Below are 24,771 nucleotides of genomic sequence, written 5' to 3'. Positions count from 1 at the left end.
TTAGCCACGCAGTGGTCCCACGTTATACATACCCAAATTCATTGAAAACTGATCTCTACTGCCTCCACATAGAGTTCCATAAATACCATTATTTGTAGTTGTCTATGCGGAGTTGTTCCATGTCGTACAAGTAATTTGCATGCGCAGCAAGGAACACGTTGTAATGAACCTTGTATATCTCAGTATATATACATAAGTATACATACATATATTATGCCCTAATGTTAGCAATCATGTGGTAATGATCAGTTTGAGGAAGTCTTGGGTTAATCAATACCTGAGAGACAAAACATGTATAATATACACGTAGACGTTAGAGAATAGTACTTAAATACGTACGTACTCTACTATTATTATATTAGCTGTTTACCCGCGGCTTCACCCGCTTAAATACCCTCGGGTACAGTTTTTCTTCGTATTAAAATGGAATTGTGATAATTAGTTGAAATAAAATATCCATAGCGCGTGTTTTTATTGCAAAGTTTTTTATTTGAAGTATATTAAAAGGTACATATGCGCGTTTAATACCCGTATTAAGTAATTAATAATGAAACGGGATGTTTAAAATTAGTTCGTGTCGGTTATTTTAAAATAGGCCTAATTTGTCGGATGTCATACGAGATGAAATTATGACAGCTGCACTATGAAGTATTCCCAGAGAGGGCTGACGAGAGGCAGACAGTCGGTCATAAAATCGAAGCTGTCATAAATTACAAAAAGCTTTTGCCCATGGTCTACGTAAAAAATAAATTAGATGATAATTAAATTTTGATTTGATTAAATCTATTATAGGGTGGAAACCACACACCACAATAAAACAACTTACGCATATCGGTGTGTTTCCTACAGGCCCGGAAAACCCGCAAACAGCGCGCACAAATTACTGATTTCCATCATGCTTGATTATAATTCGCGAAGTTTCGCACCGTCCTCGCCTGCCTGCTAATTAATAAGTCCAAACAGACTCAGCTGACAACGCAGGTTTAAAGATTTCTGATCGAGATAGGTACCGTGGGCCAATTAGTATTTACATTTTGTTCTCTTGGATCCATGTTTGCCATTTGCATACAATAATAAGGAAGTCACCGTGGCTTCGTTGTAAATTGTCCTATTTCAGTCTTTTTTCATGGCATAGTGGCCAAACGAGCAAAAAAAATTATCTGCTGGTGTTTGGTGATAAAACCTTATTTGCCTAAGGCTTTGTCTGCGTGAAATTATTATGGTAACGATCCTTTTTCAAATAAAGCCATTATCTCCTACGAGTCATTGCAAAACCCATGTAATTATTATTTTGACCTTGACTGTTGGTAAGTTCACATACGTTATTTACATAAAAAATTATACTATTAACTAGCTGCCAGTAATCTAGTACGGAATATTTAATATAATAAAATAATATAATAAAATGCAACAAATCGTAATGATCAAATAAATTGAGTCAAAGAAAGAAGATATTATGTTCAAGCCGAGAAAAACTAGACACGAGGCTCGAATCAACTGGATCGAAGCAGAGTCCACTAAATTCTGTCGAGTTCACACTTAACAAAGCTCTTGCATTGTTAGGGATCTAATAACCGAGGTATCGTGTGTCGCAATAGACTATAGTCTTAATTAATGAAAACAGAAATACAGCTAACAAACAGGGACAAGTTTTTGTTCGTTGGATAAAATGGAACAAGTTATTGGATCCTTTATCAAATCGATTTTGTCAGCCTTTCTGTTTTTGTGGAAGTTGGTAAAATATACTGTTTATAGGTACAGTCAACAGCACATCAACCTACCCAAATTCATTACGACGCTATCACCGCACCAACATAAAGGTTCATGCAGGGTAACTTGATGTGCTGTTAACATTACGTGTTAGTTGAACAGATAATTTGAATTCCAGTTTTGTGGTCTCACTTATTACAATAAATAGATGACTTATGTACACGTGTAACCAAGGAAGTAATAGAGTGGTGGTCCACTCTATTCCTCCTGTTGATGTCGTACAAAGCGATTTAGGGTCTTGAGTGCCCATAGCATTCTCAAAGGGTTTAGCGTCAGACAGGCGGCCGAAAGTAAGCCACAGTCAAACCTCAAAAATTGAACAGTTTCATAAGCCCCGCGACGTCAGAATGAACCAGGAACACATTCATAAACTTTGCCATTTCGTATATGATATGATAATATTGTTGACAAAAAGAAAAATACTCTGCCATAAGCTTGTTTATTTGTGTGCATTGGTAAATGATAAATCCTCGTACTTAATACATTCACCATTCGTCTCGTACCTATATTTACTTGATACGTATTTATTTCTCTTTATAATGGGGAATTCAAAGGAAACGAACAAAAATATTATTGGAAAATGGGATTTGATATTTTTCGGGGATAATTAAACAGTTTTGAAGTTTAAAGTTTCATTAGACTATTTCTTTTATTAGCCTATAGATATAGACATTGTATAGAGCACAAGCTAGTTATATGTTTTAAATCCTAATAACAGTTAAATCTTCGTTTTCATTCAAGGGAGCGTATCAGAGCGTTTCGACCGCTGTTCAGGATTGATGTTGCACTGGCAACCAACAAAAAAAAAAGTTTATTTTTGCATTCCTTAATTTAAAATATTTTTTCACAATGACATATACAAGGATTCCCGCCGAATGATTTTTAATATGAAAATTGACAAATTTGTTATTTTTGTTGTAAAATCCAAAAAGGCAATATAATTTCATTGAATGACTGCTACATCTTCGTTTTATTTTTTTGCTGACCAAAGATTTTGGCCATTTGGTCCTTTGAGTCGGATTAATGTTATCGGCAAAAATATGTAGTGGAACACTATTGTACGCGTAAATATAATTGTGGCAACAAATAACGTTGTCGGGCTTCAGACCGCTAATCAGAGATGGTTAAGGAAAGAACGGTCAAGAAGAGGAGCGTTACAGAGTGAGGTATTCGGCGGCCGGGAGTTCGATTCCCGGAGGAAGTAATTGGATGTACTTACGTGCGGCGCAAGGAAGCCAAACTGTTTGGATTCAAGTTTGGTTGTGAGCTGAGGTTGCAACGAGCTAAGCATTAGTGAGTGCAAGTGAAATGTTGTAAGTACAATTGATTTAAGTATTTATTTTTCAACGGAAGTCCAAGAAGTGCTAAAATTTGTAGACAAGAAGTGTTAATAATTGCTAACGTATAGCGTGTCGGATTTTGGCGTGATTTTCCATAAAAATAAACATTTGGACAAAAAAGGTGCTTGGACGTTGTATAATACTTATAAGTATTTAGTGTCTGCCTACCAATATATAATATTTTACTTTGTGTTTTGTAAGATATAGGTAGCTAGCTATAAAGCTGTCATAACTACTATTTAAATTGTATATATATAAAGTTTTTTGAGTGCATTTGTGTGTGTGCATTGCCTTTACGAACTTTAATTTGTTTTTTTATTTAATTTTACAATTTCTAAGTAAAAATGGAGTCCTTATTGGCGCTTCAAAATGATATCAAAAACAAAATCTGCAGAGGCAAAATTAATTATAAAAAAAGCCCTAAGGACCGTATCACAATACCCTACTTAGAAATCAGGTTGGAACAATTAGAGCAGCAGTGGGCACAGTTCCACAGCACACACACTAATTTAATATCTACAGTTAAGGAGTCTGAATTGCAAAATTCTGATTATTATAAAAATAGTATTTATGACGAGGTTGAGGATCAGTACATTGAATACAAAACTGAGTTAAAACAGGCATTATTTCAAATAACCCGATGTACAGGGACAATTACCCAACTAGAATGTGGCAATAGCGGTAACTCAAATACTAAGGTAAAGCTGAAGTTACCCGAAATAAAAATACCCATTTTTACGGGAAAATACACTGAGTGGCAGACGTTCCGCGACCTGTTTCTAGGACTGGTTCATAATAATAATTCCTTAGACGATGCACAGAAATTTTATTATTTAAAAGGGCATTTGAAAGGGGATGCGGAACAGCTGCTACGCAATGTACAAGTTACAGCCGACAGTTACTCCTGTAGTTGGGAAAAATTGGAACGCATGTATAATAATAAAAAATATTTAGCTAGTGGCATATTAAACCGTTTATTAAATCAGAAAGCATTAATTAATGAATCATCTTGTGATATTAAAAACTTGGTCAGTACTACATCAGATTGCTTGGCATCCATGAAAAATTTAGGTGTAGATGTAGCAAGTTGGGACATATTAGTTATACATATAATTAGTCAGAAACTCGATAAAGACACTCGGAAGGCCTGGGAATTGAAAGTGTCGTCAGATCCCTCTGATGCCCTACCTACTTATGAACAGTTTGTTGAGTTTTTGACCGGGCGTTTCCGAGGTTTAGAGTCTTTGGAGCTTAGGTCTAAACCGCAACATGTCCATAAAAGTACATCTCTTCATGTCAGAGAAATCAAAGAATTTAATTGTCCGTATTGTACTGAAAACCATAAGCTAAGTGTATGTAAAAAGTTTAGTAAAATACCTGTTGATTCTCGTCGTAATTTTGTACAGGAAAAAGGTTTTTGTTTCCGTTGTTTACGAGGAAACCACGCTGCCAAGTTTTGTAAATCTATGCATAAATGTCACATTTGTAAAAGTCGACATAATTCATTACTACACCCTAGCGTTGGTTCCGGTTCTTCTATAAATACTGCCAATATTGATACCAGTAAAGAGAAGTCATCCAAAGTAAGTACAGTCCATTGCAATGAAGGTATAATTGGTAGTAATATTAGTACTGCCCAAACAACGGATACTGCTCAGCCACTGGTTTCTTGTGTTTCAACAGGTAGTAAAAAGACAGTTTTATTAGCCACAGCAGTGGTTAAGGCTCAATCAAGAGATGGATCTTATAGATTAATTAGATCTTTAATGGATCAAGGCTCACAGGGTTCCTTTATCACCGAGGCGATGGTTCAATATTTAGGTCTGAAGAAAGTTCCTTCAGAGCACCTCATTACAGGGGTAGGTGGTGATAAAAATATTAAATCTAAGTGTACTGTTACACTTGTGATTCATTCGAGGATTGATCCTAATTTTGAAGTGAAGATTAATGCTCATGTACTCCAGTCTATTACATCATTACTTCCAGTTACAACAGTAACGAAGCTTGAATGGATTAATTGTATTAAGGTAGAATTGGCAGATCCCGATTATTATAAACCAAACAAAATTGACTTATTATTAGGAGCTGAGATATATAGTCAAGTTCTTAAAGATGGTGTGAAGCGAAGTCCTGATGGATCACTAGTAGCTCAGGACACTTCCTTCGGGTGGATTTTATCAGGTTTAATAAATACTGATACCAGTTCAAATATTATTTCACATATTGCTGTTATGCATTCAAATGTTGAAACTGAAGATATTCTAAAGAAATTTTGGGAACTGGAAGCAGAACCTGCAAAAAAGAAGATATTTTCAGAGGAAGAAGTAAAATGTGAAGAATTATTTACAAACACTACACGGCGCGACAGTAATGGTCGTTATATAGTTCGTTTACCTTTTCGAAATTCTGATCCAGTTTGCAAGTATGGGGAATCTAGGTTGATAGCACTGAAGCGGTTGAACAATTTAGAATGTAAACTTTCAAAGAATAAGAAATTGAAGGACGAGTATACTAAAGTTATCCATGAATATTTAGAACTGGGACATATGCAGAAAGTGCCTAAAGAAGATGAAAATAATAAGAATGCAGTTTACTTGCCTCATCATGCAGTAGTCAGGGAGGATAAGGACACTTCAAAGGTAAGGGTTGTGTATGACGCGTCCTGCAAAGGAAGAAATGGAGTATCGCTAAATGATGAATTGATGGTTGGTCCACAGTTACAAGCCGAGCTTCGCCATTTGATAATGCGTTGGAGAATGCATAAGATAAGCATAGTTGCAGATATAATTAAGATGTATCGGCAAGTTTTAGTAGACAGAAGAGATACAGTCTTTCAACGTATACTCTGGAGGGATAAGCCTAACAATGACCTAGAAGAATATGAGCTGATTACAGTTACCTTTGGAACTGCTTCAGCGCCATTTTTAGCAGTACGTGTGTTGCATCAGGTAGCTGACGATGAAGCCATGAATAATGCTATAGCCTTAAAAATAAAAAATGATTTTTATATGAATGATTTAATGACTGGTGCCGAAAATGTAAATAATTGTTACGAGATTTATGAACAAATGAAAGATGTTTTAGGAAAGGCCGGATTTCAATTGCAAAAATGGATTAGTAATAGTGAAGAATTGTTAAATAGAATGAGAAAAGGAAAACAGAATACAGATGAAGAATTAAAAATTAAGGCAGACAATATAGTTAAAATTTTAGGACTTACCTGGGTTCCACGTGCAGATATATTTCAGTATTCAGTTGATCTTCCTCCATTAACCGAACCACTCACAAAAAGAAAGGTTATATCGGATATTTCTCGTCTATTCGATCCTTTGGGATGGTTAGCACCCAGTATTATATTAGCAAAAGTATTGATACAAAAGCTGTGGTTAGCGGGTATTGATTGGGATCAGGCGGTCCCAAAAGATTTATTATCAGAATGGATAACTTATCGTAATAATTTGAATTCATTAAGCGATATTAAGATTCCTCGTTGGATTGCAACAATTTCGAGCAATGACAATGTAGAATTGCATGGTTTTTCGGACGCTTCCAAAATCGCATATGCTGCAGTAGTGTATACAAGAGTGACAAATTCAGCTGGCGAAATTAATGTCCATTTAGTTGCTTCAAAGACGAAGGTAGCGCCTATAAAACAAGTGTCAATACCTAGGTTAGAATTGTGTGGAGCGACACTCTTGGCCAAATTGTTAACAGAAGTTGCAGAAGTTATGAATATACCACATGCTAATATACATGCTTGGACTGATTCAGAAGTTGTGCTTGCATGGCTAAATAGTCACCCATGCCGATGGAAAACATTCGTGGCCAATAGGGTATCGGAGATCTTAGTTACATTGGACACGCATCATTGGTCACACGTTTCGTCGAAGGAAAACCCAGCAGATTGCGCATCAAGAGGAGTATCTCCTGTTGAACTAGGAAAAAATGAGATGTGGTTTCATGGACCTAGATTTCTTAAAGAACTTACGATAAAATATAGAAAACCTGATACTTCTACTAACTTAGAGGAGATCAAAACGCACACAACGACATTTGATTCTGATTTGTGGAACAAATATTCGTCATTGACTAGATTGCTTCGAGTAATAGCTTACTGCAGAAGATTTTTATATCTTCGCAAGGGGAATAAACATCCAGATAGTCAACATCTTTCAACCGGTGAATTAGAAGAAGCGCTAGAGATATGTATTAAAAGAAGTCAAGAAGAAGGTTTTCCTGAAGAAAAGGGATATTTAAAAATGAATAAAGAATTTAAACCAAATAAGAGGAATATTAAATCACTGAACCTATTTATAGATTCCAAGGACATTATACGAGTTGGCGGTAGGTTAGAAATGTCGCAACTACAATACAATAAAAAACATCCAATTCTTATGTCAAAGGATTCATTTTTGACTAAACTTTTGATTCAAGATGCACATCAAAAAACATTACACGGTGGTCCTCAATTAATGCTGGCTTATTTGAGAACTAAATATTGGATTTTGGGTGTTAAACATTTAGTCAAGGCTTGTGTAAGAAATTGTGTAAAGTGTATTCGATATTCTGCTAAGGCTAGAACCCAGCTGATGGGGCAGTTACCATCTTCTCGGGTAACTCCAAATCTGAAACCTTTCCTTAAAAGTGGCCTCGATTATGCTGGGCCAATAAACATAAGAGTTTCAAAGGGTCGAGGCAACAAATCCTACAAGGGCTATATCGCATTATTTATTTGCATGGCTACGCGTGCTGTGCACTTGGAAGCGGTTAGTGATTTGACATCGAAGGGATTTTTAGCTGCCTTTAAGAGATTTATTGCTCGACGTGGTCGGTGTACTGAATTGTATAGTGATAACGGCACAAATTTTGTTGGTGCGTCTCGTGAGCTTCGTAGCATGGTCGAAGACGAGATTTCACGCTTAATACCTGAAATATCTGAGTCTCTCGCAAACAACGGAACTATATGGCACTTTATACCAACTAGAGCGCCTAATTTTGGCGGGTTATGGGAAGCTGGAATAAAGGCAACTAAGTATCACATGAAGCGGGTTATCGGAAATTCTACATTAACCTTTGAGGAAATGAGTACGGTACTGACTCAAATTGAGGCTTGCCTTAATTCAAGGCCAATGTCATACGTTGAGGATCCAAACAAGCCGTTTGTACTAACCCCAGGGCATTTTTTGGTCGGGGAACCACTGGTTTTGGCACCGGATTATGATTATGCAAAATCAAATGTACAAACATTAAGGAGATGGCAATTGACACAAAAAATGTTACAAAATTACTGGCAACAATGGTCAAAAGATTATTTAAATCAGTTTTTGCAGCGCTACAAATGGCGCAATCATAATCCCGAACCAACGGTAGGTGATGTGGTACTAATAAAGGAGGATGACATGCCTCCAGGAAGATGGCTTCTTGGGAAGGTAGAACACAAACATCCTGGTCCTGATGGTATTACACGTGTGATTACTATACGTACTCAAAGCAACCTTATAAAAAGACCTACTTCTAAAATATGTGTGTTACCTATAACTTCTTAATTTTTGTTTAGAATATATGTTATTTTATGATACTAGAATTGCTAGAATGCTAGTTAAGCAATATTGATATAAGCATTATATAGTTTTTAGTGTTTGAGTTGAGAACAGTTCAGAGTTTTCAAAATGTGTAAATATAATGCATTTCAATAAGTTTATCAAAAAGTTGTAAGATATAAAAAGTAACATTAATTTGATTTAATTATTTACTTGATAAAATAAGATATCATTTACTTAATCAAATTGCATTTCTCAGCAGTATATTTAGTTTGAATTCAGAAAACAAAAGTTGATAAAAAATCGAAGACATTGTTATAATAATAGTCTAAATTAAACTTATAAGAAGATTCTTATATATAATAAGAGTATTGCAGCTATAGATTCTAATATTTTATTTTAATATCCAGTTTAATGTAAAATAACTGTCTACTAAAACTGTTTTTATATATTTTCACATTATGCATATTTGTGTATGTCCTTGCATGGTGGGCGGTAATTAAGGACATTCCTTCAGGATGTCCTTGGTGGGCGGTATGTTCAGGATTGATGTTGCACTGGCAACCAACAAAAAAAAAAGTTTATTTTTGCATTCCTTAATTTAAAATATTTTTTCACAATGACATATACAAGGATTCCCGCCGAATGATTTTTAATATGAAAATTGACAAATTTGTTATTTTTGTTGTAAAATCCAAAAAGGCAATATAATTTCATTGAATGACTGCTACATCTTCGTTTTATTTTTTTGCTGACCAAAGATTTTGGCCAACCGCTGCCGCCGCGCTCTCATTACAATTTTTCAAATTTTAACAATAAGACAAGAATTATTTTTATTATTTGACTTTAAAATTATTAATCTGTACTGTGTGGTTATGTCAATTTTATGAATGGTTGATTTTGGAAATGATTCCTTCCTCAAGAAATTTGACAGATCGTAATGACTCCCTCAAACACAAAATCTTTAGTTTTACCGCATATATCCATATTGAAGACTAGACTACACTATAAGACTTTTATATAACGCAAGTATACTTTGATAAATCACTGAAAATAGACGTCGAAACTTTATTAGATATAGATGTATATCCCAATAGTTGCCACACTCTCAACAATATTAAGTAGATCACGTATCCTATAAACGCTTTACTTGGAAATTTCTCAACATAACTTATTTATCGGTAAATACCGATTCCACGCGGAGAGGTACATTAGTTGGATGCTTGCGGCAAGCTTATATACCTAATCATTTCGAAACAGCCATCTTTCCTATGGTACTGGAAGTATTATATAATCTGTGCCTATGGCAAAAGAAAACAACGTTTCAAAGCTTTTATTTCGTTTGCCGTGTGACTGGCTATCTATCGAAAAATATAGGAAAACAAACCTATATAAGTATGTAAAAATATAAGTTGCAATTCGCAATATAAATAAACCAAGAAAATGTTTTGATGTCCGTAAGTAAATCTAGTTTGCAACTTCGAGACAGTTTGAAATCGAGCTAGACCGTTGTGTCCCCAGAGAACAATGTCCACAAACGTATTGATCTTGTGCTGCAATTGAATTGATGCATATTGCAAGATAGAATTTTTATAATTATGGTTGGGTTTCGCGATGGCTGACATGCATCCACTCGTCAACATTATGATTAGTTCGATTTTTATATATTTTCTTAAATTTATTATTCGAAAATGCTTGTAGTATTGAGAAATTATATAATTTAGAATTGGACGTGAATAGTACCGAAATAAAACGGTATTTTGCAAACGTCTTTGTCCGTAATATTTGTTCTTCTTTTCCAGTCGAAAATACGACAAATTATATTAATTTTACAGTATGAACTATGTAGTCACAGCAACTGCCTTGTCGTCAACCTCATTGAAGTGTTCTATGGAGCAGGAGGAGGGACAGTATGAGCAAGACGGGCCATGGCTTGAACCGCTCCACAGTCACACAGAGCATTATAGTCGAGAAGATCCATTTAATTCGTTTTCTCGACATCTCCCAATACCAGCCGTAGGTTATAATAATGAAAAGTTTATTCCACGTCTCAACATTTAGAGGAAGCATACATATATGAGTGTACATAGTTATTATTCAGTATCGACAATAATTAATAATATTTGATTAAGATACGATATTGTATTACAGCTTCGCGCTGTAACAATGTCGTGTCTTATCCGATTATATAGCATTGTTCCCAATAATTGAATTGTCAATCTAAAATCAATATACCTCGTAAGATGTTGACAGATACTATACATGTACAAAAATATAAGACATCAGCGAATTCGCCATAATAAGCAGTGGTATAATATCAGATTTGGCAATCGGAATAGAGGCAAAGGTTTTAAAGATCTTGCGAAATTATTACCTATTTTAGTAGGGTTGGCAAAAGAGATTTAAATAAAGCAGACAAAACATTACTCGATTTACGCCTTCGAACTTAACTACTCAACTTTTTTACTACCTAAATAGGTTGTAAAAAATATTTGTATCGTGGAAGCTAGTTTAGTGGAATATTTATACTGTATTCCAATAAAAATAAAATAAAATTCATAACTGAAACATATGACAACCGTTTGTTGCCGGCCCCAGCTTGTCTACTGGCCGAGCGCGCGTTATCCGGTTTTAACCAGTTACTGCGCGTACGCGATGCAGCGGCTAGTAGACACGCACGCATGCACTGCACGCTTGTAGTAGTGTATCTACGAAAACGCAGTTGTATGAAGGTTTGCTTGTATTCCGATTCCCTACTCTAGAGATGGTAGTTAAAATGTCCAGCAGCCATTATTGGTTTTTCAAAATGTTTGCTACATTTTCTGTCACCGTTTGGACGATTTTGACACTGCAATCCCGCAGGAAGCAGGTAAATGTCAACTGCTTGGATCCCAGCCAGGTGTCATTCAAGTTTATTGGGTGTAGTGAATCATTATAACGTGACTTTGGATATATTTTGTGCAGATATATAAATAGATATTTGGATGAAGAAAAAGTAAGACCTTAGTACACAGAGGACATACATATGGGTAGATATTCGATTTAGTGTAAAATTTTGTGTTGTGTGTAGTAGAAAATCTTAGGTTCAAGCTATTTTATGCCTTTTCATTCAATTCAAAATTCTCTATTCACGTTAGAATTATGTATATCACTTACCTATTGACCTACTAATAGACTTCCGAAGCGCGGTGAAGGAGAAGCGGCGCAACAAATTTCACGGTAGCCTTTTTATTCAATGGTTCTCTCTAATCTGAGCTTTTTCCCGGTTCCTTCTTCAGTTGCAATTTAAGAGACTGCAGAACTACTGGAAGTATTATATAATCTGTGGCAGACCTAATGACAACAGTAGGTTATGTCAGCAGTATGTGTCGTTTAATAGACATATATTGGAAATCGATAGACTCGAGTTCCCGCGGGAGCCGGCAGGAATGTGACACAATGCTTGGATACAAGCCAGCTGTCACTGGTTCATTGCAGTTTGTTGAGCGAGGACTAGCGTGAATCATACTGTTTTACTTGACTAGTTGTTCGCCGCGAACTTCGACCTGGCGACCACAATATTTTTTACAAAATGGTGTATATTTCCAAAACGACTGAACCGATTTTGATGCCCCACGAACTTAAAAATTCTATTGGCATATTCTAATACACACCTTTTAAATTTCATCAAAATTTGACCAACGGTTCGAAAGTTATCGCGTTACAAACATATAAAAAATGTATTTTTGCCCCAAGTAGAATGTTAGACCTCGCTCGCTTTGTTCGCTCGGTCAATAAATAATATAAGAAATGTGGCTTCATTCGCAAACCAAAAATTAATGGACTATGAGCCAGCGACTGTCAGACCTTCGTCATAGTATGACGGTCTAAATTTTCACAGTGCGTTGCCCAAATTTTGATGTTTGATGACAATTTAAGGGATTATGGATTACAAGAAACGTCTGTGAAACAATCGTTTTGATAATAACAATGATTTCAAAGACATGAAGAAATTAAAATGACACATTGGACTCGTCTAAACTAACTTTCGATTACGATTAACACAAATTGACAACCTTCTTTTTCCCAATGTTGGGCCACTAATAGGCTTCTTATAGTGAACGTCGTGTGCCATTCAAAATCAATTAGTTTTGACCCGTAACTTTTATTATGTCGTCGACCCAGTCACAAACGTACGTACAGATACAACAGACATGTCAAACGTATAAAAAAGCATCCATAAAAATATATATTTTACAATTTGCCGTCATAACAAAAGAAAAGTAATAAATGTTTCCCCTACAGGAAATTAATATCGAAGAGATGCGGTTCCCGGCAGCGAGTCCCACGCGAGAGATGTCAGGTGACAACGCTATCTCGGCCAGTTGTCTGTTGTTATGTGTGTCGGTATGTTGTTGGTTATTGGTACAAAGTGTTGACATGTGTTGCGGAGAGACGATAAATGTACTCTGGAAAAATCTTCTATAATAAGATGTACAAAGTGTAAATGAAGAAAAAATAAAATGGCAATTCAAAGTGGCAACACTGCCAGCCTATTGAGCACGACGTTCACTTCCGCTGAACAATGAGTCTGAAATAGTTATAAATTAAATATTATAGTTAATTTCAATTTCAGTTCTTAAATTAAATGTATTGAACAGATGTAAGTAATTTTATTGTATACATAGTGATCTAATTAAATACTGATTATATTTATTTTAAAAAAAATGTTTGGAGGAAATTTTCCAAGGCGGCCGTTTATTGTTGTGTCTTTTTTAAATCTGCAAAAATATGAGTATGCACTAAGTTTTGTATTATTTTGTCTTTATAAGTAATTATTTTAAAGGAGAAATTTTGTCCATTAGTGGTAGGTATAAAAAAATTATCACAGAGCGTATTAAGTAAGAGCGAAAAGAAGTGTATATTTAGATGTTTTCAGAATAAGATAATACTTTTGATTATCTTAGTTTTTATCAGTAGGTTTAGTTAGATATGTACTGTTGTATTGTACGTCTGTTTGTGGTGTCCTATGTATAATAATATTTGTGACAAAATTGAGGAGAGTGGTTTTGCAAACTATAGCTCCATTTATATGCAAGCTACCACTGACCCAATTAGTACAAGAGGTCACTCGCCAATTTTACTCGCCATAGGACGGCTAGATGGAAATATGAATATGTGGTTACCACTTTGACATTTTTAAGGTGGCGTTTTATATCTAACGATTTAAGTCGTGACACTATGGGTGACTTGGTGGCGTGTGGATGCGCCCTGGAATAGGACCAGTCCATATCCTCCATGGATGTCAGAGGCGACTAAGGCATACATAGTCTTAATAGCTGATAGGTAACAATTGTTCCAAAAGAGGGTAGGTTTTTCAGTTCGGTGTTGTCACTATTATTAACTTATAGAAATGAATCAATTTAATGAATATAATATAATTAATTAGACTTTTTTTAATGTTAATAAAAAATATATAAATAAATACACGTCATTTAGTCAAATTGATTAGTTACTATAAAACTGTCTATGATATTTGTAAACACATGAAATTATTTTTCAATAAATAATTAAAAATATATATATATATAAGTTAGTACCTAATTACGTGAGTCGAGTATGTTATTGATAAGACAGTTTGAATGTTTCTTGGTTGTATAGTTTTCTAGTTAAGCTAGCTAAGTTAGCTAATTTAGTGATGATGACTTTTAAAAATAACAAAAAAAGACTTTACAAAAAAAAAGTATTTCATGTGAAGGGTTGTACAAATTTAGATTTATACCTTAATATTAACACTTAAGTTGTAGAAATCTGTCAGGCAGGTCATTGAGTGTCACACCGCCAGGAAAGGTATATTATAGTATGATAGTTATGTAGTTTGCACCGTCAAATTTGACGTTGATTTTAACCGGTACGCCGTTGATGTTTAGACAAAATGGCGTACCTACTTTGTGGTTTTCTGCGCATGCAACCCATACAATGATATGTATCAAGATAATACTTGCCAAGCTGACTCCAGTATTTAGCCGTACAAAGTTGCTCTTGGGTTCAGAAAAAAAAGTGTTGCTTTAATATACTGGTATCATAAAAATGTTGTACGTCGTTAATGCCGCAAAGTCGTTTTTACCAACAAGTCAGCAATATAACCTCTCTACTCACAAAGTTTCCCTAGCAACAACCTCTAAGCTTCATAAAAAGCTTCGTAAACCCTTAGTGGCTTTAGTATTTATTCTAGTCTACACATAGTTAATTTGCTTCTAATGTTACCAGAGTTTAGTAACGTTGCGCTTAGTCAAATATTTTAGTGTTTTAAATAATGTCGTTAATTGTAAAAAGATTACCGAAAATGGGTGGTAGATTGATATATTTGTGCTTGTAGATTGATATAGTTCTGACCTCAAATTAAAGAAACACAATTTAAAATAGTTTGTGAATGTTGCTTGCTTTTATTTTGCTAAGAGATGGTCTCTAAGTCATATTTACTGCCAAAATTAGATGTTTTTTGAAAACTGCATATCTAACACCTATTTGTTCCTTGGTGCACGCACATGCAACGTATGTTTAGTCAAAGCGATTGGTTCAATAAAATAACTTGCTACTCTAAAATTAGCATAAGAGAAAAGATATTCCTGGTACATTTACAATTTTTTGACGTTCGACCAGTTTTGAATTCAGTAGTGCGGACGGTGTGATATTTTGTCCCGCATTAATGAAAATGATGTTGAACTTACTAAGCGCTTGTTCTAATACCGTGTAAAGAAGGCATTAGGTCTATAATATAAGCACTAATGTTACGTCTAAAACATACTAAGGTAAGCGAGAAGCTTAGCATTATATTTTTGAGCTTTTTTTTTAGTTTTTTTTTGTATATCTCGTTATACAAAATTACATCTAATCTAATTTGCTAAAATCACACATTATCACAAATATTCTAATATGCAGCAAATATGTTGTTACGACGTTTATATAATAGCGAAAACTAAAAATTGTCTTGTTAGTCAAATCAGTTTTTTTTTTCTAAGCGAATAGTTGCGCATTTGACTGTTGCCTTCGTTTAATTTATATATAAAACTGTATGTCGGAAGTTTTTTTGTATGTAAAAACTAATTGTTGACATAAAGAAATCATTATAAAAGCCTTAAGGTAATTCCACAAGTGTATATTTTAATTAATATTTACATTAACAGTATTGTAATTCCTACGATATTCAAGGCAAGTGCAGACCTACTGCATGATGCGCATCTGTGCTCATTTATTGTAAGGAATTGTAACGCATGTGTGTATGCATGTTATGCACAATTTACACACTACACATCTCGCCTTCACCGAATTTTACTGGAATAATTATACAAAATAAAACATAAAAGACATTGTTCTGTACAGTCAACTTTTCAATGAATCGATACCAGCGTGCATTCCTAAAAGTCGTTTATTATTACGAAGGCAACAAATGAGGCATTAGTTCTATTCTAGCGTACAAAGAGCGAAGACTTATTCCGAACTGCGTATTTTTAAAAAAACCTGCTTACTTTTTTAATATCCATTTAATATCCATATCAAGAAAGTGCCTTTTAAATTATTAGCAAATGGAAGTGTTTGACTATATTTTATGAAAAACTTAATCAAGTGTAAATACTAATACTGCAACACAAAAATTCATATTCTATTCGATTGAGTGTACCACGAAACATGCAAACACGTAACATGTTTTATCGTCCATATTTTGTCTCTTTTTCACATATTGTGTACTCCTCATGTAAAATAAAGAGTGAACGTGTAGATCCAATGATGTGATACGTGTTTTATGTTTCATGTTAGCATTAGAGCGCTACATGGCTAAATATCAGCCGGCGAAAATCCATACACACTAATTCACCCGTTCCCTTAACACATACAACTTAAGCTGTGTTTTTGCAATGAGCGAGCATAGGTAGTACTAGAACTTTTTTCTATCATAGAGTGATAGAAAAAAATAATAATATTTACAAATATTAGGAATTGTCGCTTTAAATATTTTTGGGCATTTACTATCTACAATATAAGTAGGCTTCGAAATAAGAAAACAAAAATAAAATCGCAGTCCAGAATAAGCCGAATGAGCCTCTAAACACAAATGTTTTTCCACAAAACCGTCACTTACTCTCTGGCTTAAACGTCACCCGGTCTGAAATAACAAAATGTTACATTAATTCTGTGTTGGTGAATGATTTTTATTTTACTCAAGCCTTATTAAAATGTCTACTAATACCTATTTAAATGTCTAATGGTCTTTGATTTCACTTAAGTAGGTTTAATTCCTGTCGTCCGTCATATGCTCCATCGACATGAATGGGATGTTTACTGTCATCACGCCAGAGTGCAGCACTAAACGAACATGAAAACAGCGTATGACATTGACAATGACAGCAAAAGCATGACGAATGATATTGACCTGTGTACCATGGCAATGAGTGGTATGCAGGTGACTGGTAATATTGGCGTTATTAGGAATTTTTTAAATGTTACAATTTAATGTCTATGTGTATAGTAAACTCCAATTAGATCTTGATACTTGTGTGGATCTCAGAATATTTTTAATTATGTTAAATACAATCAAGTACTTGCTTTATAAAACATTCAGTTAAATCTTTATCTGACGCGAATGAATTTTAAATCTACATTACCGAAATAAATTTGATGAATTGTGACAAGCAGAATGAAAGATGACGGCTCTCTGTGCTGCAATCAATCAATTTATTTGTAATTAATCGGAAAAATCGTGAGACAAATTGTATGTAATCAATCTTTTATTTCAAGTTTGTCATTTTATTATGAAGTTTGTCATTTTTTATTTCAAGATTCTTAATTTAAAATGGTGAAAACTGAACGTAACTTTGATAAAAATAAATAAACTGCATAAACTACGTATTAAATTTGTTTCTAATAATAACATCAGTTTTAACATAATAAAAAGGAGTCTATTAAATAGAAAATGAATGAGGTATAAATTTTGAAAATTTGGATTTTAGACCATAGAGCAGCGTTAAAGTTTTAACGACAAAAGCCGTAAAGGACACCGTGAAAGTCGCGCGCACCATCAAATGCTGTGTTATAAACCAGTGCTCGGTGGATATTAACCCTAAATACTTCATTTTAAAGGTTTTAACAAATACGAAAGAAATTTGATATTTATATTTGATGTAATTTTGTCACAGGTTTATAAAGAAACAGTTTCTGAAAATCTTTTATATATATATATATATATATATATATATATATATATATTATATATATATATATTATATATATATATATATATATATATATATATATATATATATATATATATATATATATATATATATATATATATATTACGGCTAAACTATCTAGTGCATCAGGGTTGGATATACCTAGGTGGTGACGGTTATAGGTGGTCACAGAGCTGTATCATGCTTATCTTCGGTGAATCCTGGCTAGACATTCATTCATATCGATGTGTTATTGCTAAGACTGTTAAGACTGTGTCAATTGAAGGAATTCGTGTGCATCTGTTTTTTTAAAGTTTTTTTTAAATCTAACATGATAGCTAATGTAAGCTAAATCCCTAAATAAAAAGTCGTGTGGACACGGCATGCCATTTCTGAAATATGAGTTTTTCTGATCTGATCAATCAATACATCCTGAAAAAGTTAAGAAAATATTTTTTTATACACCCCTTTATAACTGTGTAAGTAATGTAGTGATGATTATAATGGATCACTGGAAACATCAACAAATTCGAAACTTACCATTTATTCCATACATTACCGTTTTCAGTAAGATACAGCTGAAGTAACTTCCCATACCAAACTCTTCTATTTCCTAAGATCTTATATTATTATTTTAATGAGTTTTCCAGAAACTTCCACAGAATAAAAACAATACTTACCTATATGGTCCAACAGAAGCGAATCAGTTACATGAAACAGAAGCAAAATATAAGTTATTAAAGTGTTGAGCTTAATTTTCTTAAATAGGCTAAATATTTCTTTCTAAAGTATGCGTGTTATCAGATTTCACAAGTATTTACTAAATATAATGGAAAAAAAATGAAAATATATCTAGATTTTTACATAAATACGTTAGAATATATAATTTTTTTTATTAAGTACTAGCTGCCCAGCCTGGCTTTGCTCGAGTAAAACCAACATAAATTCTACACGTAAGCCTTCCTCAGGAATCAAAATCCGTCCGGAGGTGAATTTCACGAGCGTTTTGAACGCCGCCGTGGACTATCATTAGTGTTTATTAAATTGTACCATACACTTCAGCAATCAATTTTATTATCCTATTTTATAAATAAGTACTGGTACAATGTTAATTTTATGTTTATTTAAAAAAAATCTTTATTAAAAAAAAATGCGACACTAATGAAACTCTACACGCTGCGTTCAAACAGTCGTGAAATTCACCACCGGTAGTTTTTGAGTTTATCACGAACAGGCAGGTGGACTTCATTTTATAATATGTAAGGATGTTTCAAATTATTTTCGTTTATATTACATTTCTTTATATTAGATCACCTTGTCTCTGCTCGTGCCACGGCGCGTCGAAAAGACGCCTTTCAAATCCCCTTCCTTCCTTTAAACAAGGTTTAAGTTACGAACTTAAGACTGCGCCAATCAGCACACTAGCGCCACAATCAATATTTTTGTCAATGTATTTTATTTATGATTGAAAACTGAAAAAACATTATCTATACAAATTATGCGACACCTGATGGGATTTTATTTGAAAGTATGATAATTTATTATTGGAAACAAGTTGTCACAATTTGCAATGACAAATACTGTGGTCACCGAAATCCGTACTTACAAATAAGTAAGTTGTGTTTGTCACAACTATTAAATCAAATAAAAAATTGACACTAAATCGCCGTCGTCGTGCGCTAAAGTTCCCAGAAGGCTGGCGACATTTCCTCTTTGTATGGCCAAACTCAAACGTTGGTCAAAATAGTCACCAGCCCTTGGGTCCCCGGAGACATTGACCAGGCCTGCGGAAATTTCTTTGTAAAGGGTCATTTAACATAAATAAATAAATAATATATATAATCAAAAGTTGTGACAAGTAAATGTTGTGTTTGTGTTAAGTAGATTTATAGTTATGTATATTTTCATAACACAATTTATTTATTATTAATTTACTTAACACTATAATGGAAACCTATATTGCTTTTAAAAATAACTCTTTCTGCGGCATAATTTGTATGGATTACTTCTTTAGTTTATATGTAAAAGAGATTGTTAAAAATGTGATAGTCAGGTTATTGTTCAAGTTTGTGCCCTCTTAACTGCTCTTAGTTGCCAGTCATAAAATCAGAATTAAATTATCAAAATTTAATGGTCTGCTCATGCTCCGGTATTCGGGTGTTGACTGTGAATCTAGAGAGATCGCCAAAGATTTCAATCAAATAATTTGTCCGCTCGTCACTTGTCACTAACTCCTCTGCCTCTCCTCGATAAACACCCCGTTTCTATGTAAATTGTGATTCGAAGCACACTCGGGATGGTCTGACAAATGTGGACAAGTTACGGTATTGAGCTATTTGGGGCTCAGCCCTTTGCGGACCCTCGGATGGTTACAGTGTCCGGGGAGCCTTCGAAATGATTGGGATACTCCCCAATGAGTTTTAGCTCGAATCTGCAATCTTTAGTCGATAAATATAACTGTTAGTACTAGTAGAGGTTCGTGTTTTATTTATATATAAGTACAAGTACATTGCGCCATAGTAAATTGTTGTATTTTATTTTCAATTTGTAGTATTTTTTAAATTAATTTATTCTCTCTTTAAATCACTCTTTGAATATTTGATGATATATCGACATGTAGTCATTTACTGACAATATTGAAGATATTTTAATGCAACCATGGAATAACAAAAGTACACGAGCTGTAATGAATAACATTTTGCCAGAAAAACCTTCTTATTTCATTATCCTTGTAGGCTGGGGTCGTATAAAGCTTTAGCACTATGTATTACTCATAAGAAAGTCCGAGAGATTCTCAACTCGGGTGCTTAACGCTCTGGACTGTAGTAGAGAGCGTTAAGCACCAATATATAAAATGAAATATTAGGCCCGGCCTGTATCTCGGGCCTAATATTTCACCCTTGTTGGACTCCGTTACTTTCTTGCCTCGTAAACTCATTCGAATTCAAATAGGCATCCCAACTCACAAACGAGAAATGATAAATAACAACCTTATCCTTCGGTCAAAACTTTGTGAAAGATAGTTTCATTGCATCCAATATCAGTTATAGAACTGGGGCGCACCATACATACATACATACGTATGTAGGTCAGCTGGTAACAGGAATGTCGGGAGACGCCACTCTGGACGCTATCATATTATGTAGTGCATGGGAGTATAAATCGTGTTCAATTCAACTTATTATGTGAGCTAACAGATTATGTGGGTGAATTTCACAAGCGTTTGAACGCGGCGTGTATCGTTTCATTAGTGTGGGACATTTAAAAAAAATAAGGAATCAATTTTTTTTTAATTCATAAAATTAACATTGTACCAGTACTTTACATTTTTATAAAATAGGATAATTAAATTGATTACTGTGTATGGTACAATTTAATAAACACTAATGACAGCCCACGGCGGCGTTCAAAACGCTCGTGACATTCACACAAGTAAGTGTAAAATATTTCGTTTTTAGGTATATGGGGTTAGAGCATAAGCCCATTTTGTATATCTATTTACAGCATGCAGGTTAAGGTCAGCGTCAAAGTTGACTGTTGCAACTCACCCTAAGAGTATATTCTACGGAGTGATATTTCTGTATTCGTCCATTTTGTGACAGCACTCAGACAGTCCTGTTTTATATGCCGACCACCTATCACGTTCTACTGAATGTCATAAATTGTAACCTCTTTATAGGTACTTAGTTTACTTTTAATATAAAGGTTTATGATCTACTATTCCCTGGATATTGAAGCGGTTGTGGTTCAGTGGTAAAGATACGGATACTTGGGGACAGAAATGATCTAGATTCGAATTGTACCTACTCGTGTTACTTGGTGAAGGTAATAATTGTGAGGAAACCTGCATTGCGTGACTATTTGGTGTATGTAGATGGCGGCAGTTAGTCATGAAAGCCATGTCAGATGCCTTTAGGCGACTTGAATAAAATTTGACAGCAACGAAAGCACGCTATATATAAAGCCACCTTAATATTTAGTTGATGCACATATTATGTAGTTTCTGAATGTACCTATCCATTTGAGAAATCATCCTTAAATATTATAAAAAGAAATCCTCGACCACGTCCGTCTGTCTTTTCGCGATAAACTTAAAAACTACACCATATAGTGTGATTCGTGAGTAAGGTTTAGGCGTATAATTATTATGTTATTACCCGAGCAGAGCCGGGATGGGCCGCTAGTTCAGAGAAATCAACAAATATCTCTGAGCTAACCTCTACCATAACACACAGTTCGACTACATTTACCGAAATGATTTCACCATCTCTAGTTATATTTAATCCGATTTCCCGCAGTCCAATACATCCTCCAAATGCCTCTAATTGTGAGGTAAAACCCTCTCAGGTACATTAATTATGTTGACCGCGAATTGTGTTCAGTAAATGGATTGCAACGGGGTCCATTGTGGTCTTAATAGGGGGTCCTTTAGAGGTCGTTTCGTGTTGACAGCTCGAGGACAGTATTAAGACGGCTTACTTACAATCAACCGCGTGCCGAATATCCCGCATGGACCTTTATGCCGCGGTAATAGCGGCCATTTTGCAATAAATTTAGGTAAGTTGATATGTTGTCGACTGTATGAGTAGTTGCTATTTTACACTATGCAATCTTACTCTGTTATATATAAAACATATAAAGCATACTGCTGTTATTATAAATAAATGTTTTTCTATTCATCGTCCAGAAAATAATTCAGCTACAGTACATACTAAAAAATATTGTTATCTGATATTACAAAAAACACAATTCTAATGTAAACTGTATGTCGAGGAAAATACGGATTTGAGTAATGATGATGAAAGGTTTTGTAATCATTCTATAGACTACAGAAAATTCTTAAAATAAAACGAATATCATTCACTCGGCTTCATAAAAGTTTCTTCTGTATCAACACAATAGACGCTTCCTTGGAATTTTCCTGTGATAATACTATTCCAAGAATACCAATAAGTACACGATCCCCATAAATTATTTTATTTTATATCGACAATAAACCTGTAAAGACCTAGGTGACCGACAAACGAAGTAAGGTAGCGTGACGCGGTGCGATGTGACGTTTGATATTACGTTTAGATGTCCTAATCCGCAATACTATTTTTCCTCTCGAAAAGGAACGAAAAATAGTATTTTTTCATGTCGGAATGTTCATGGAAGATGTTGTTTACTGCTATCTGGCTGCGTTTTGCGCAATCTCTTGTACAAAAATTTATCTTATCTTACACATTACTTAAAACTAGTTATGTGTATAATATTTTTTTACAATTAAAATGATGTGCAATATAACATACACATATATTCAATGGTATTGCATGTTTTTTTTTCTATGTTGCCACCGTAATTACTCTGAATTAATGACATTGATCCTATTAAACATGGTATAATTACATTGTCCTTTTAGCATAAATATGAAAATCACATGTTTCGTCATTTCTGCGTCACGCCGCGTAGTGAAGCGTTCATTTAGGACGCCGCCTAACGAGAGAGCGATGGATAAAATACCGTGCGTGGGCGATGAGTGATCTTCCCCAAATGAACTCGAATCTTTTCTACGCCACGTATAGCAATTATAATCTGATCCCCTCTCCCTCTTAAGCTCTTATTAAAACATACAAAGCAGGACGACACGGCAGGGATCTTAATATAATAGTAGAACGCGCGTGCGCGTATAAGATTTTCCCCGCATGGCAACAAGTGTCCAATACTCACATCGCTTCATATAATTTCTCAAAGATTACATCACATTGCTGGCTTAATTCCGACTGTCAAAATCAATAGCTTAGTCAACGTTCAATGGTAAAGCCCGCGTGGTATACTGTCGACACCATCGACGAACTCCGAGCTTCAGGTGAGGCGGTAATAATTTTATTGCGTGTTATTTTTTTTTAACATTTCACGGGAAATGTCTTATTACTTTCAGTTATTGCTCGCTGTAAACCACAATTTTCTCATGATTCGTTGCAATGGCGTGTTTGTTTAAATACATACAAATGGCGAAATATTTTATACCGACATAATGAAAAAGTTTCAAAAGAAACTTGTTTGTTTTACTTGTTGGCTTTTGTTGTCGTTCTCAACAATAAATATGTCTATTGTAAAGGGTAATTGAGTAACGTTATTTGCCTGTTGCTATTTTCACTTTTCCATAAAAATCTTAGCCATATCTTACTTATATGTGTATGTTATATTACTTGAATAAAATAAAATATTCTTCGATAAAGACGAACACTGTAAATTAGCTTCTTTTAACATTTCTTATCATTACTGCCATGGTCTTTACGAAATGCTAGTAGTATGTGATGCAGAAAAACAATTTTAATATTTAGATTGGCTGTACTTAGTGTACTTAGTTTTTAAATTTAAATGTGTGGCAATTCTTATTCATCTTCGCCCACGTAGATTTCCCACGGGAATAATTAAATAACTATACCTGTGGGAACATATAGTACACATAGAGTACCTTCCATCCCGGGAAAATTCCCTGGATGAAGGGTACTCTATGTTCTTCTCCACACTTTAAACTACATGTATGTAAAATTTCAACAAGATAGGTTGGATAGATAGAGCGTGAAGAGGTAACAAACAAACTTACTTTCGCATTTATAATATTAGTTAGGATAGTTAGGATATCAACCAAGTGTTAGCCCCCACAGTGCTATCTACATTGGTGTCACTACAAAATGTTTTGAATTTCACTAAATAAATTATTGGAGGCGAAAGCAGCTGATTTAAATTTTGTTAAAATTTCGCACGTAATATCAAGCTGGTAATTTTAATTTATTGAGGAAAAGTCTGTATTAATTATGTGATTCTTAATCAGATAAGGCTTAAAATTCCGCCCACAGCGCGGACATCATGGACTCCACTAATTTGAGCCCACAAATTGTATAGCCTTAATTTTCCTTTTAATTT

General features: G+C 34.4%; 1 protein-coding gene across 2 annotated transcripts in view; it reads right to left on the bottom strand.

Annotated features, from left to right (window-relative positions):
- Positions 1-24,771, bottom strand: part of Ptp36E (Protein tyrosine phosphatase 36E) — a 130,283-nt gene that overhangs the window by 43,645 nt on the left and 61,867 nt on the right. The window contains exon 3 of one of the 2 annotated variants that reach the window (XM_053758311.1): positions 16,770-16,793. The exons of the other annotated variant lie outside the window; for it this stretch is intronic. Within the exon in view, the coding sequence (XP_053614286.1) occupies positions 16,770-16,793 (24 nt within the window). The remainder of the gene's footprint in view (positions 1-16,769; positions 16,794-24,771) is intronic. 2 annotated transcript variants of the gene reach the window in all.

Source organism: Plodia interpunctella, chromosome 18, assembly GCF_027563975.2.
Source record: "Plodia interpunctella isolate USDA-ARS_2022_Savannah chromosome 18, ilPloInte3.2, whole genome shotgun sequence".
Lineage (NCBI taxonomy): Eukaryota > Metazoa > Arthropoda > Insecta > Lepidoptera > Pyralidae > Plodia > Plodia interpunctella.
Note: the sequence above shows the minus strand (reverse complement) of the source record. Positions and strands in the feature narration are given on the sequence as shown.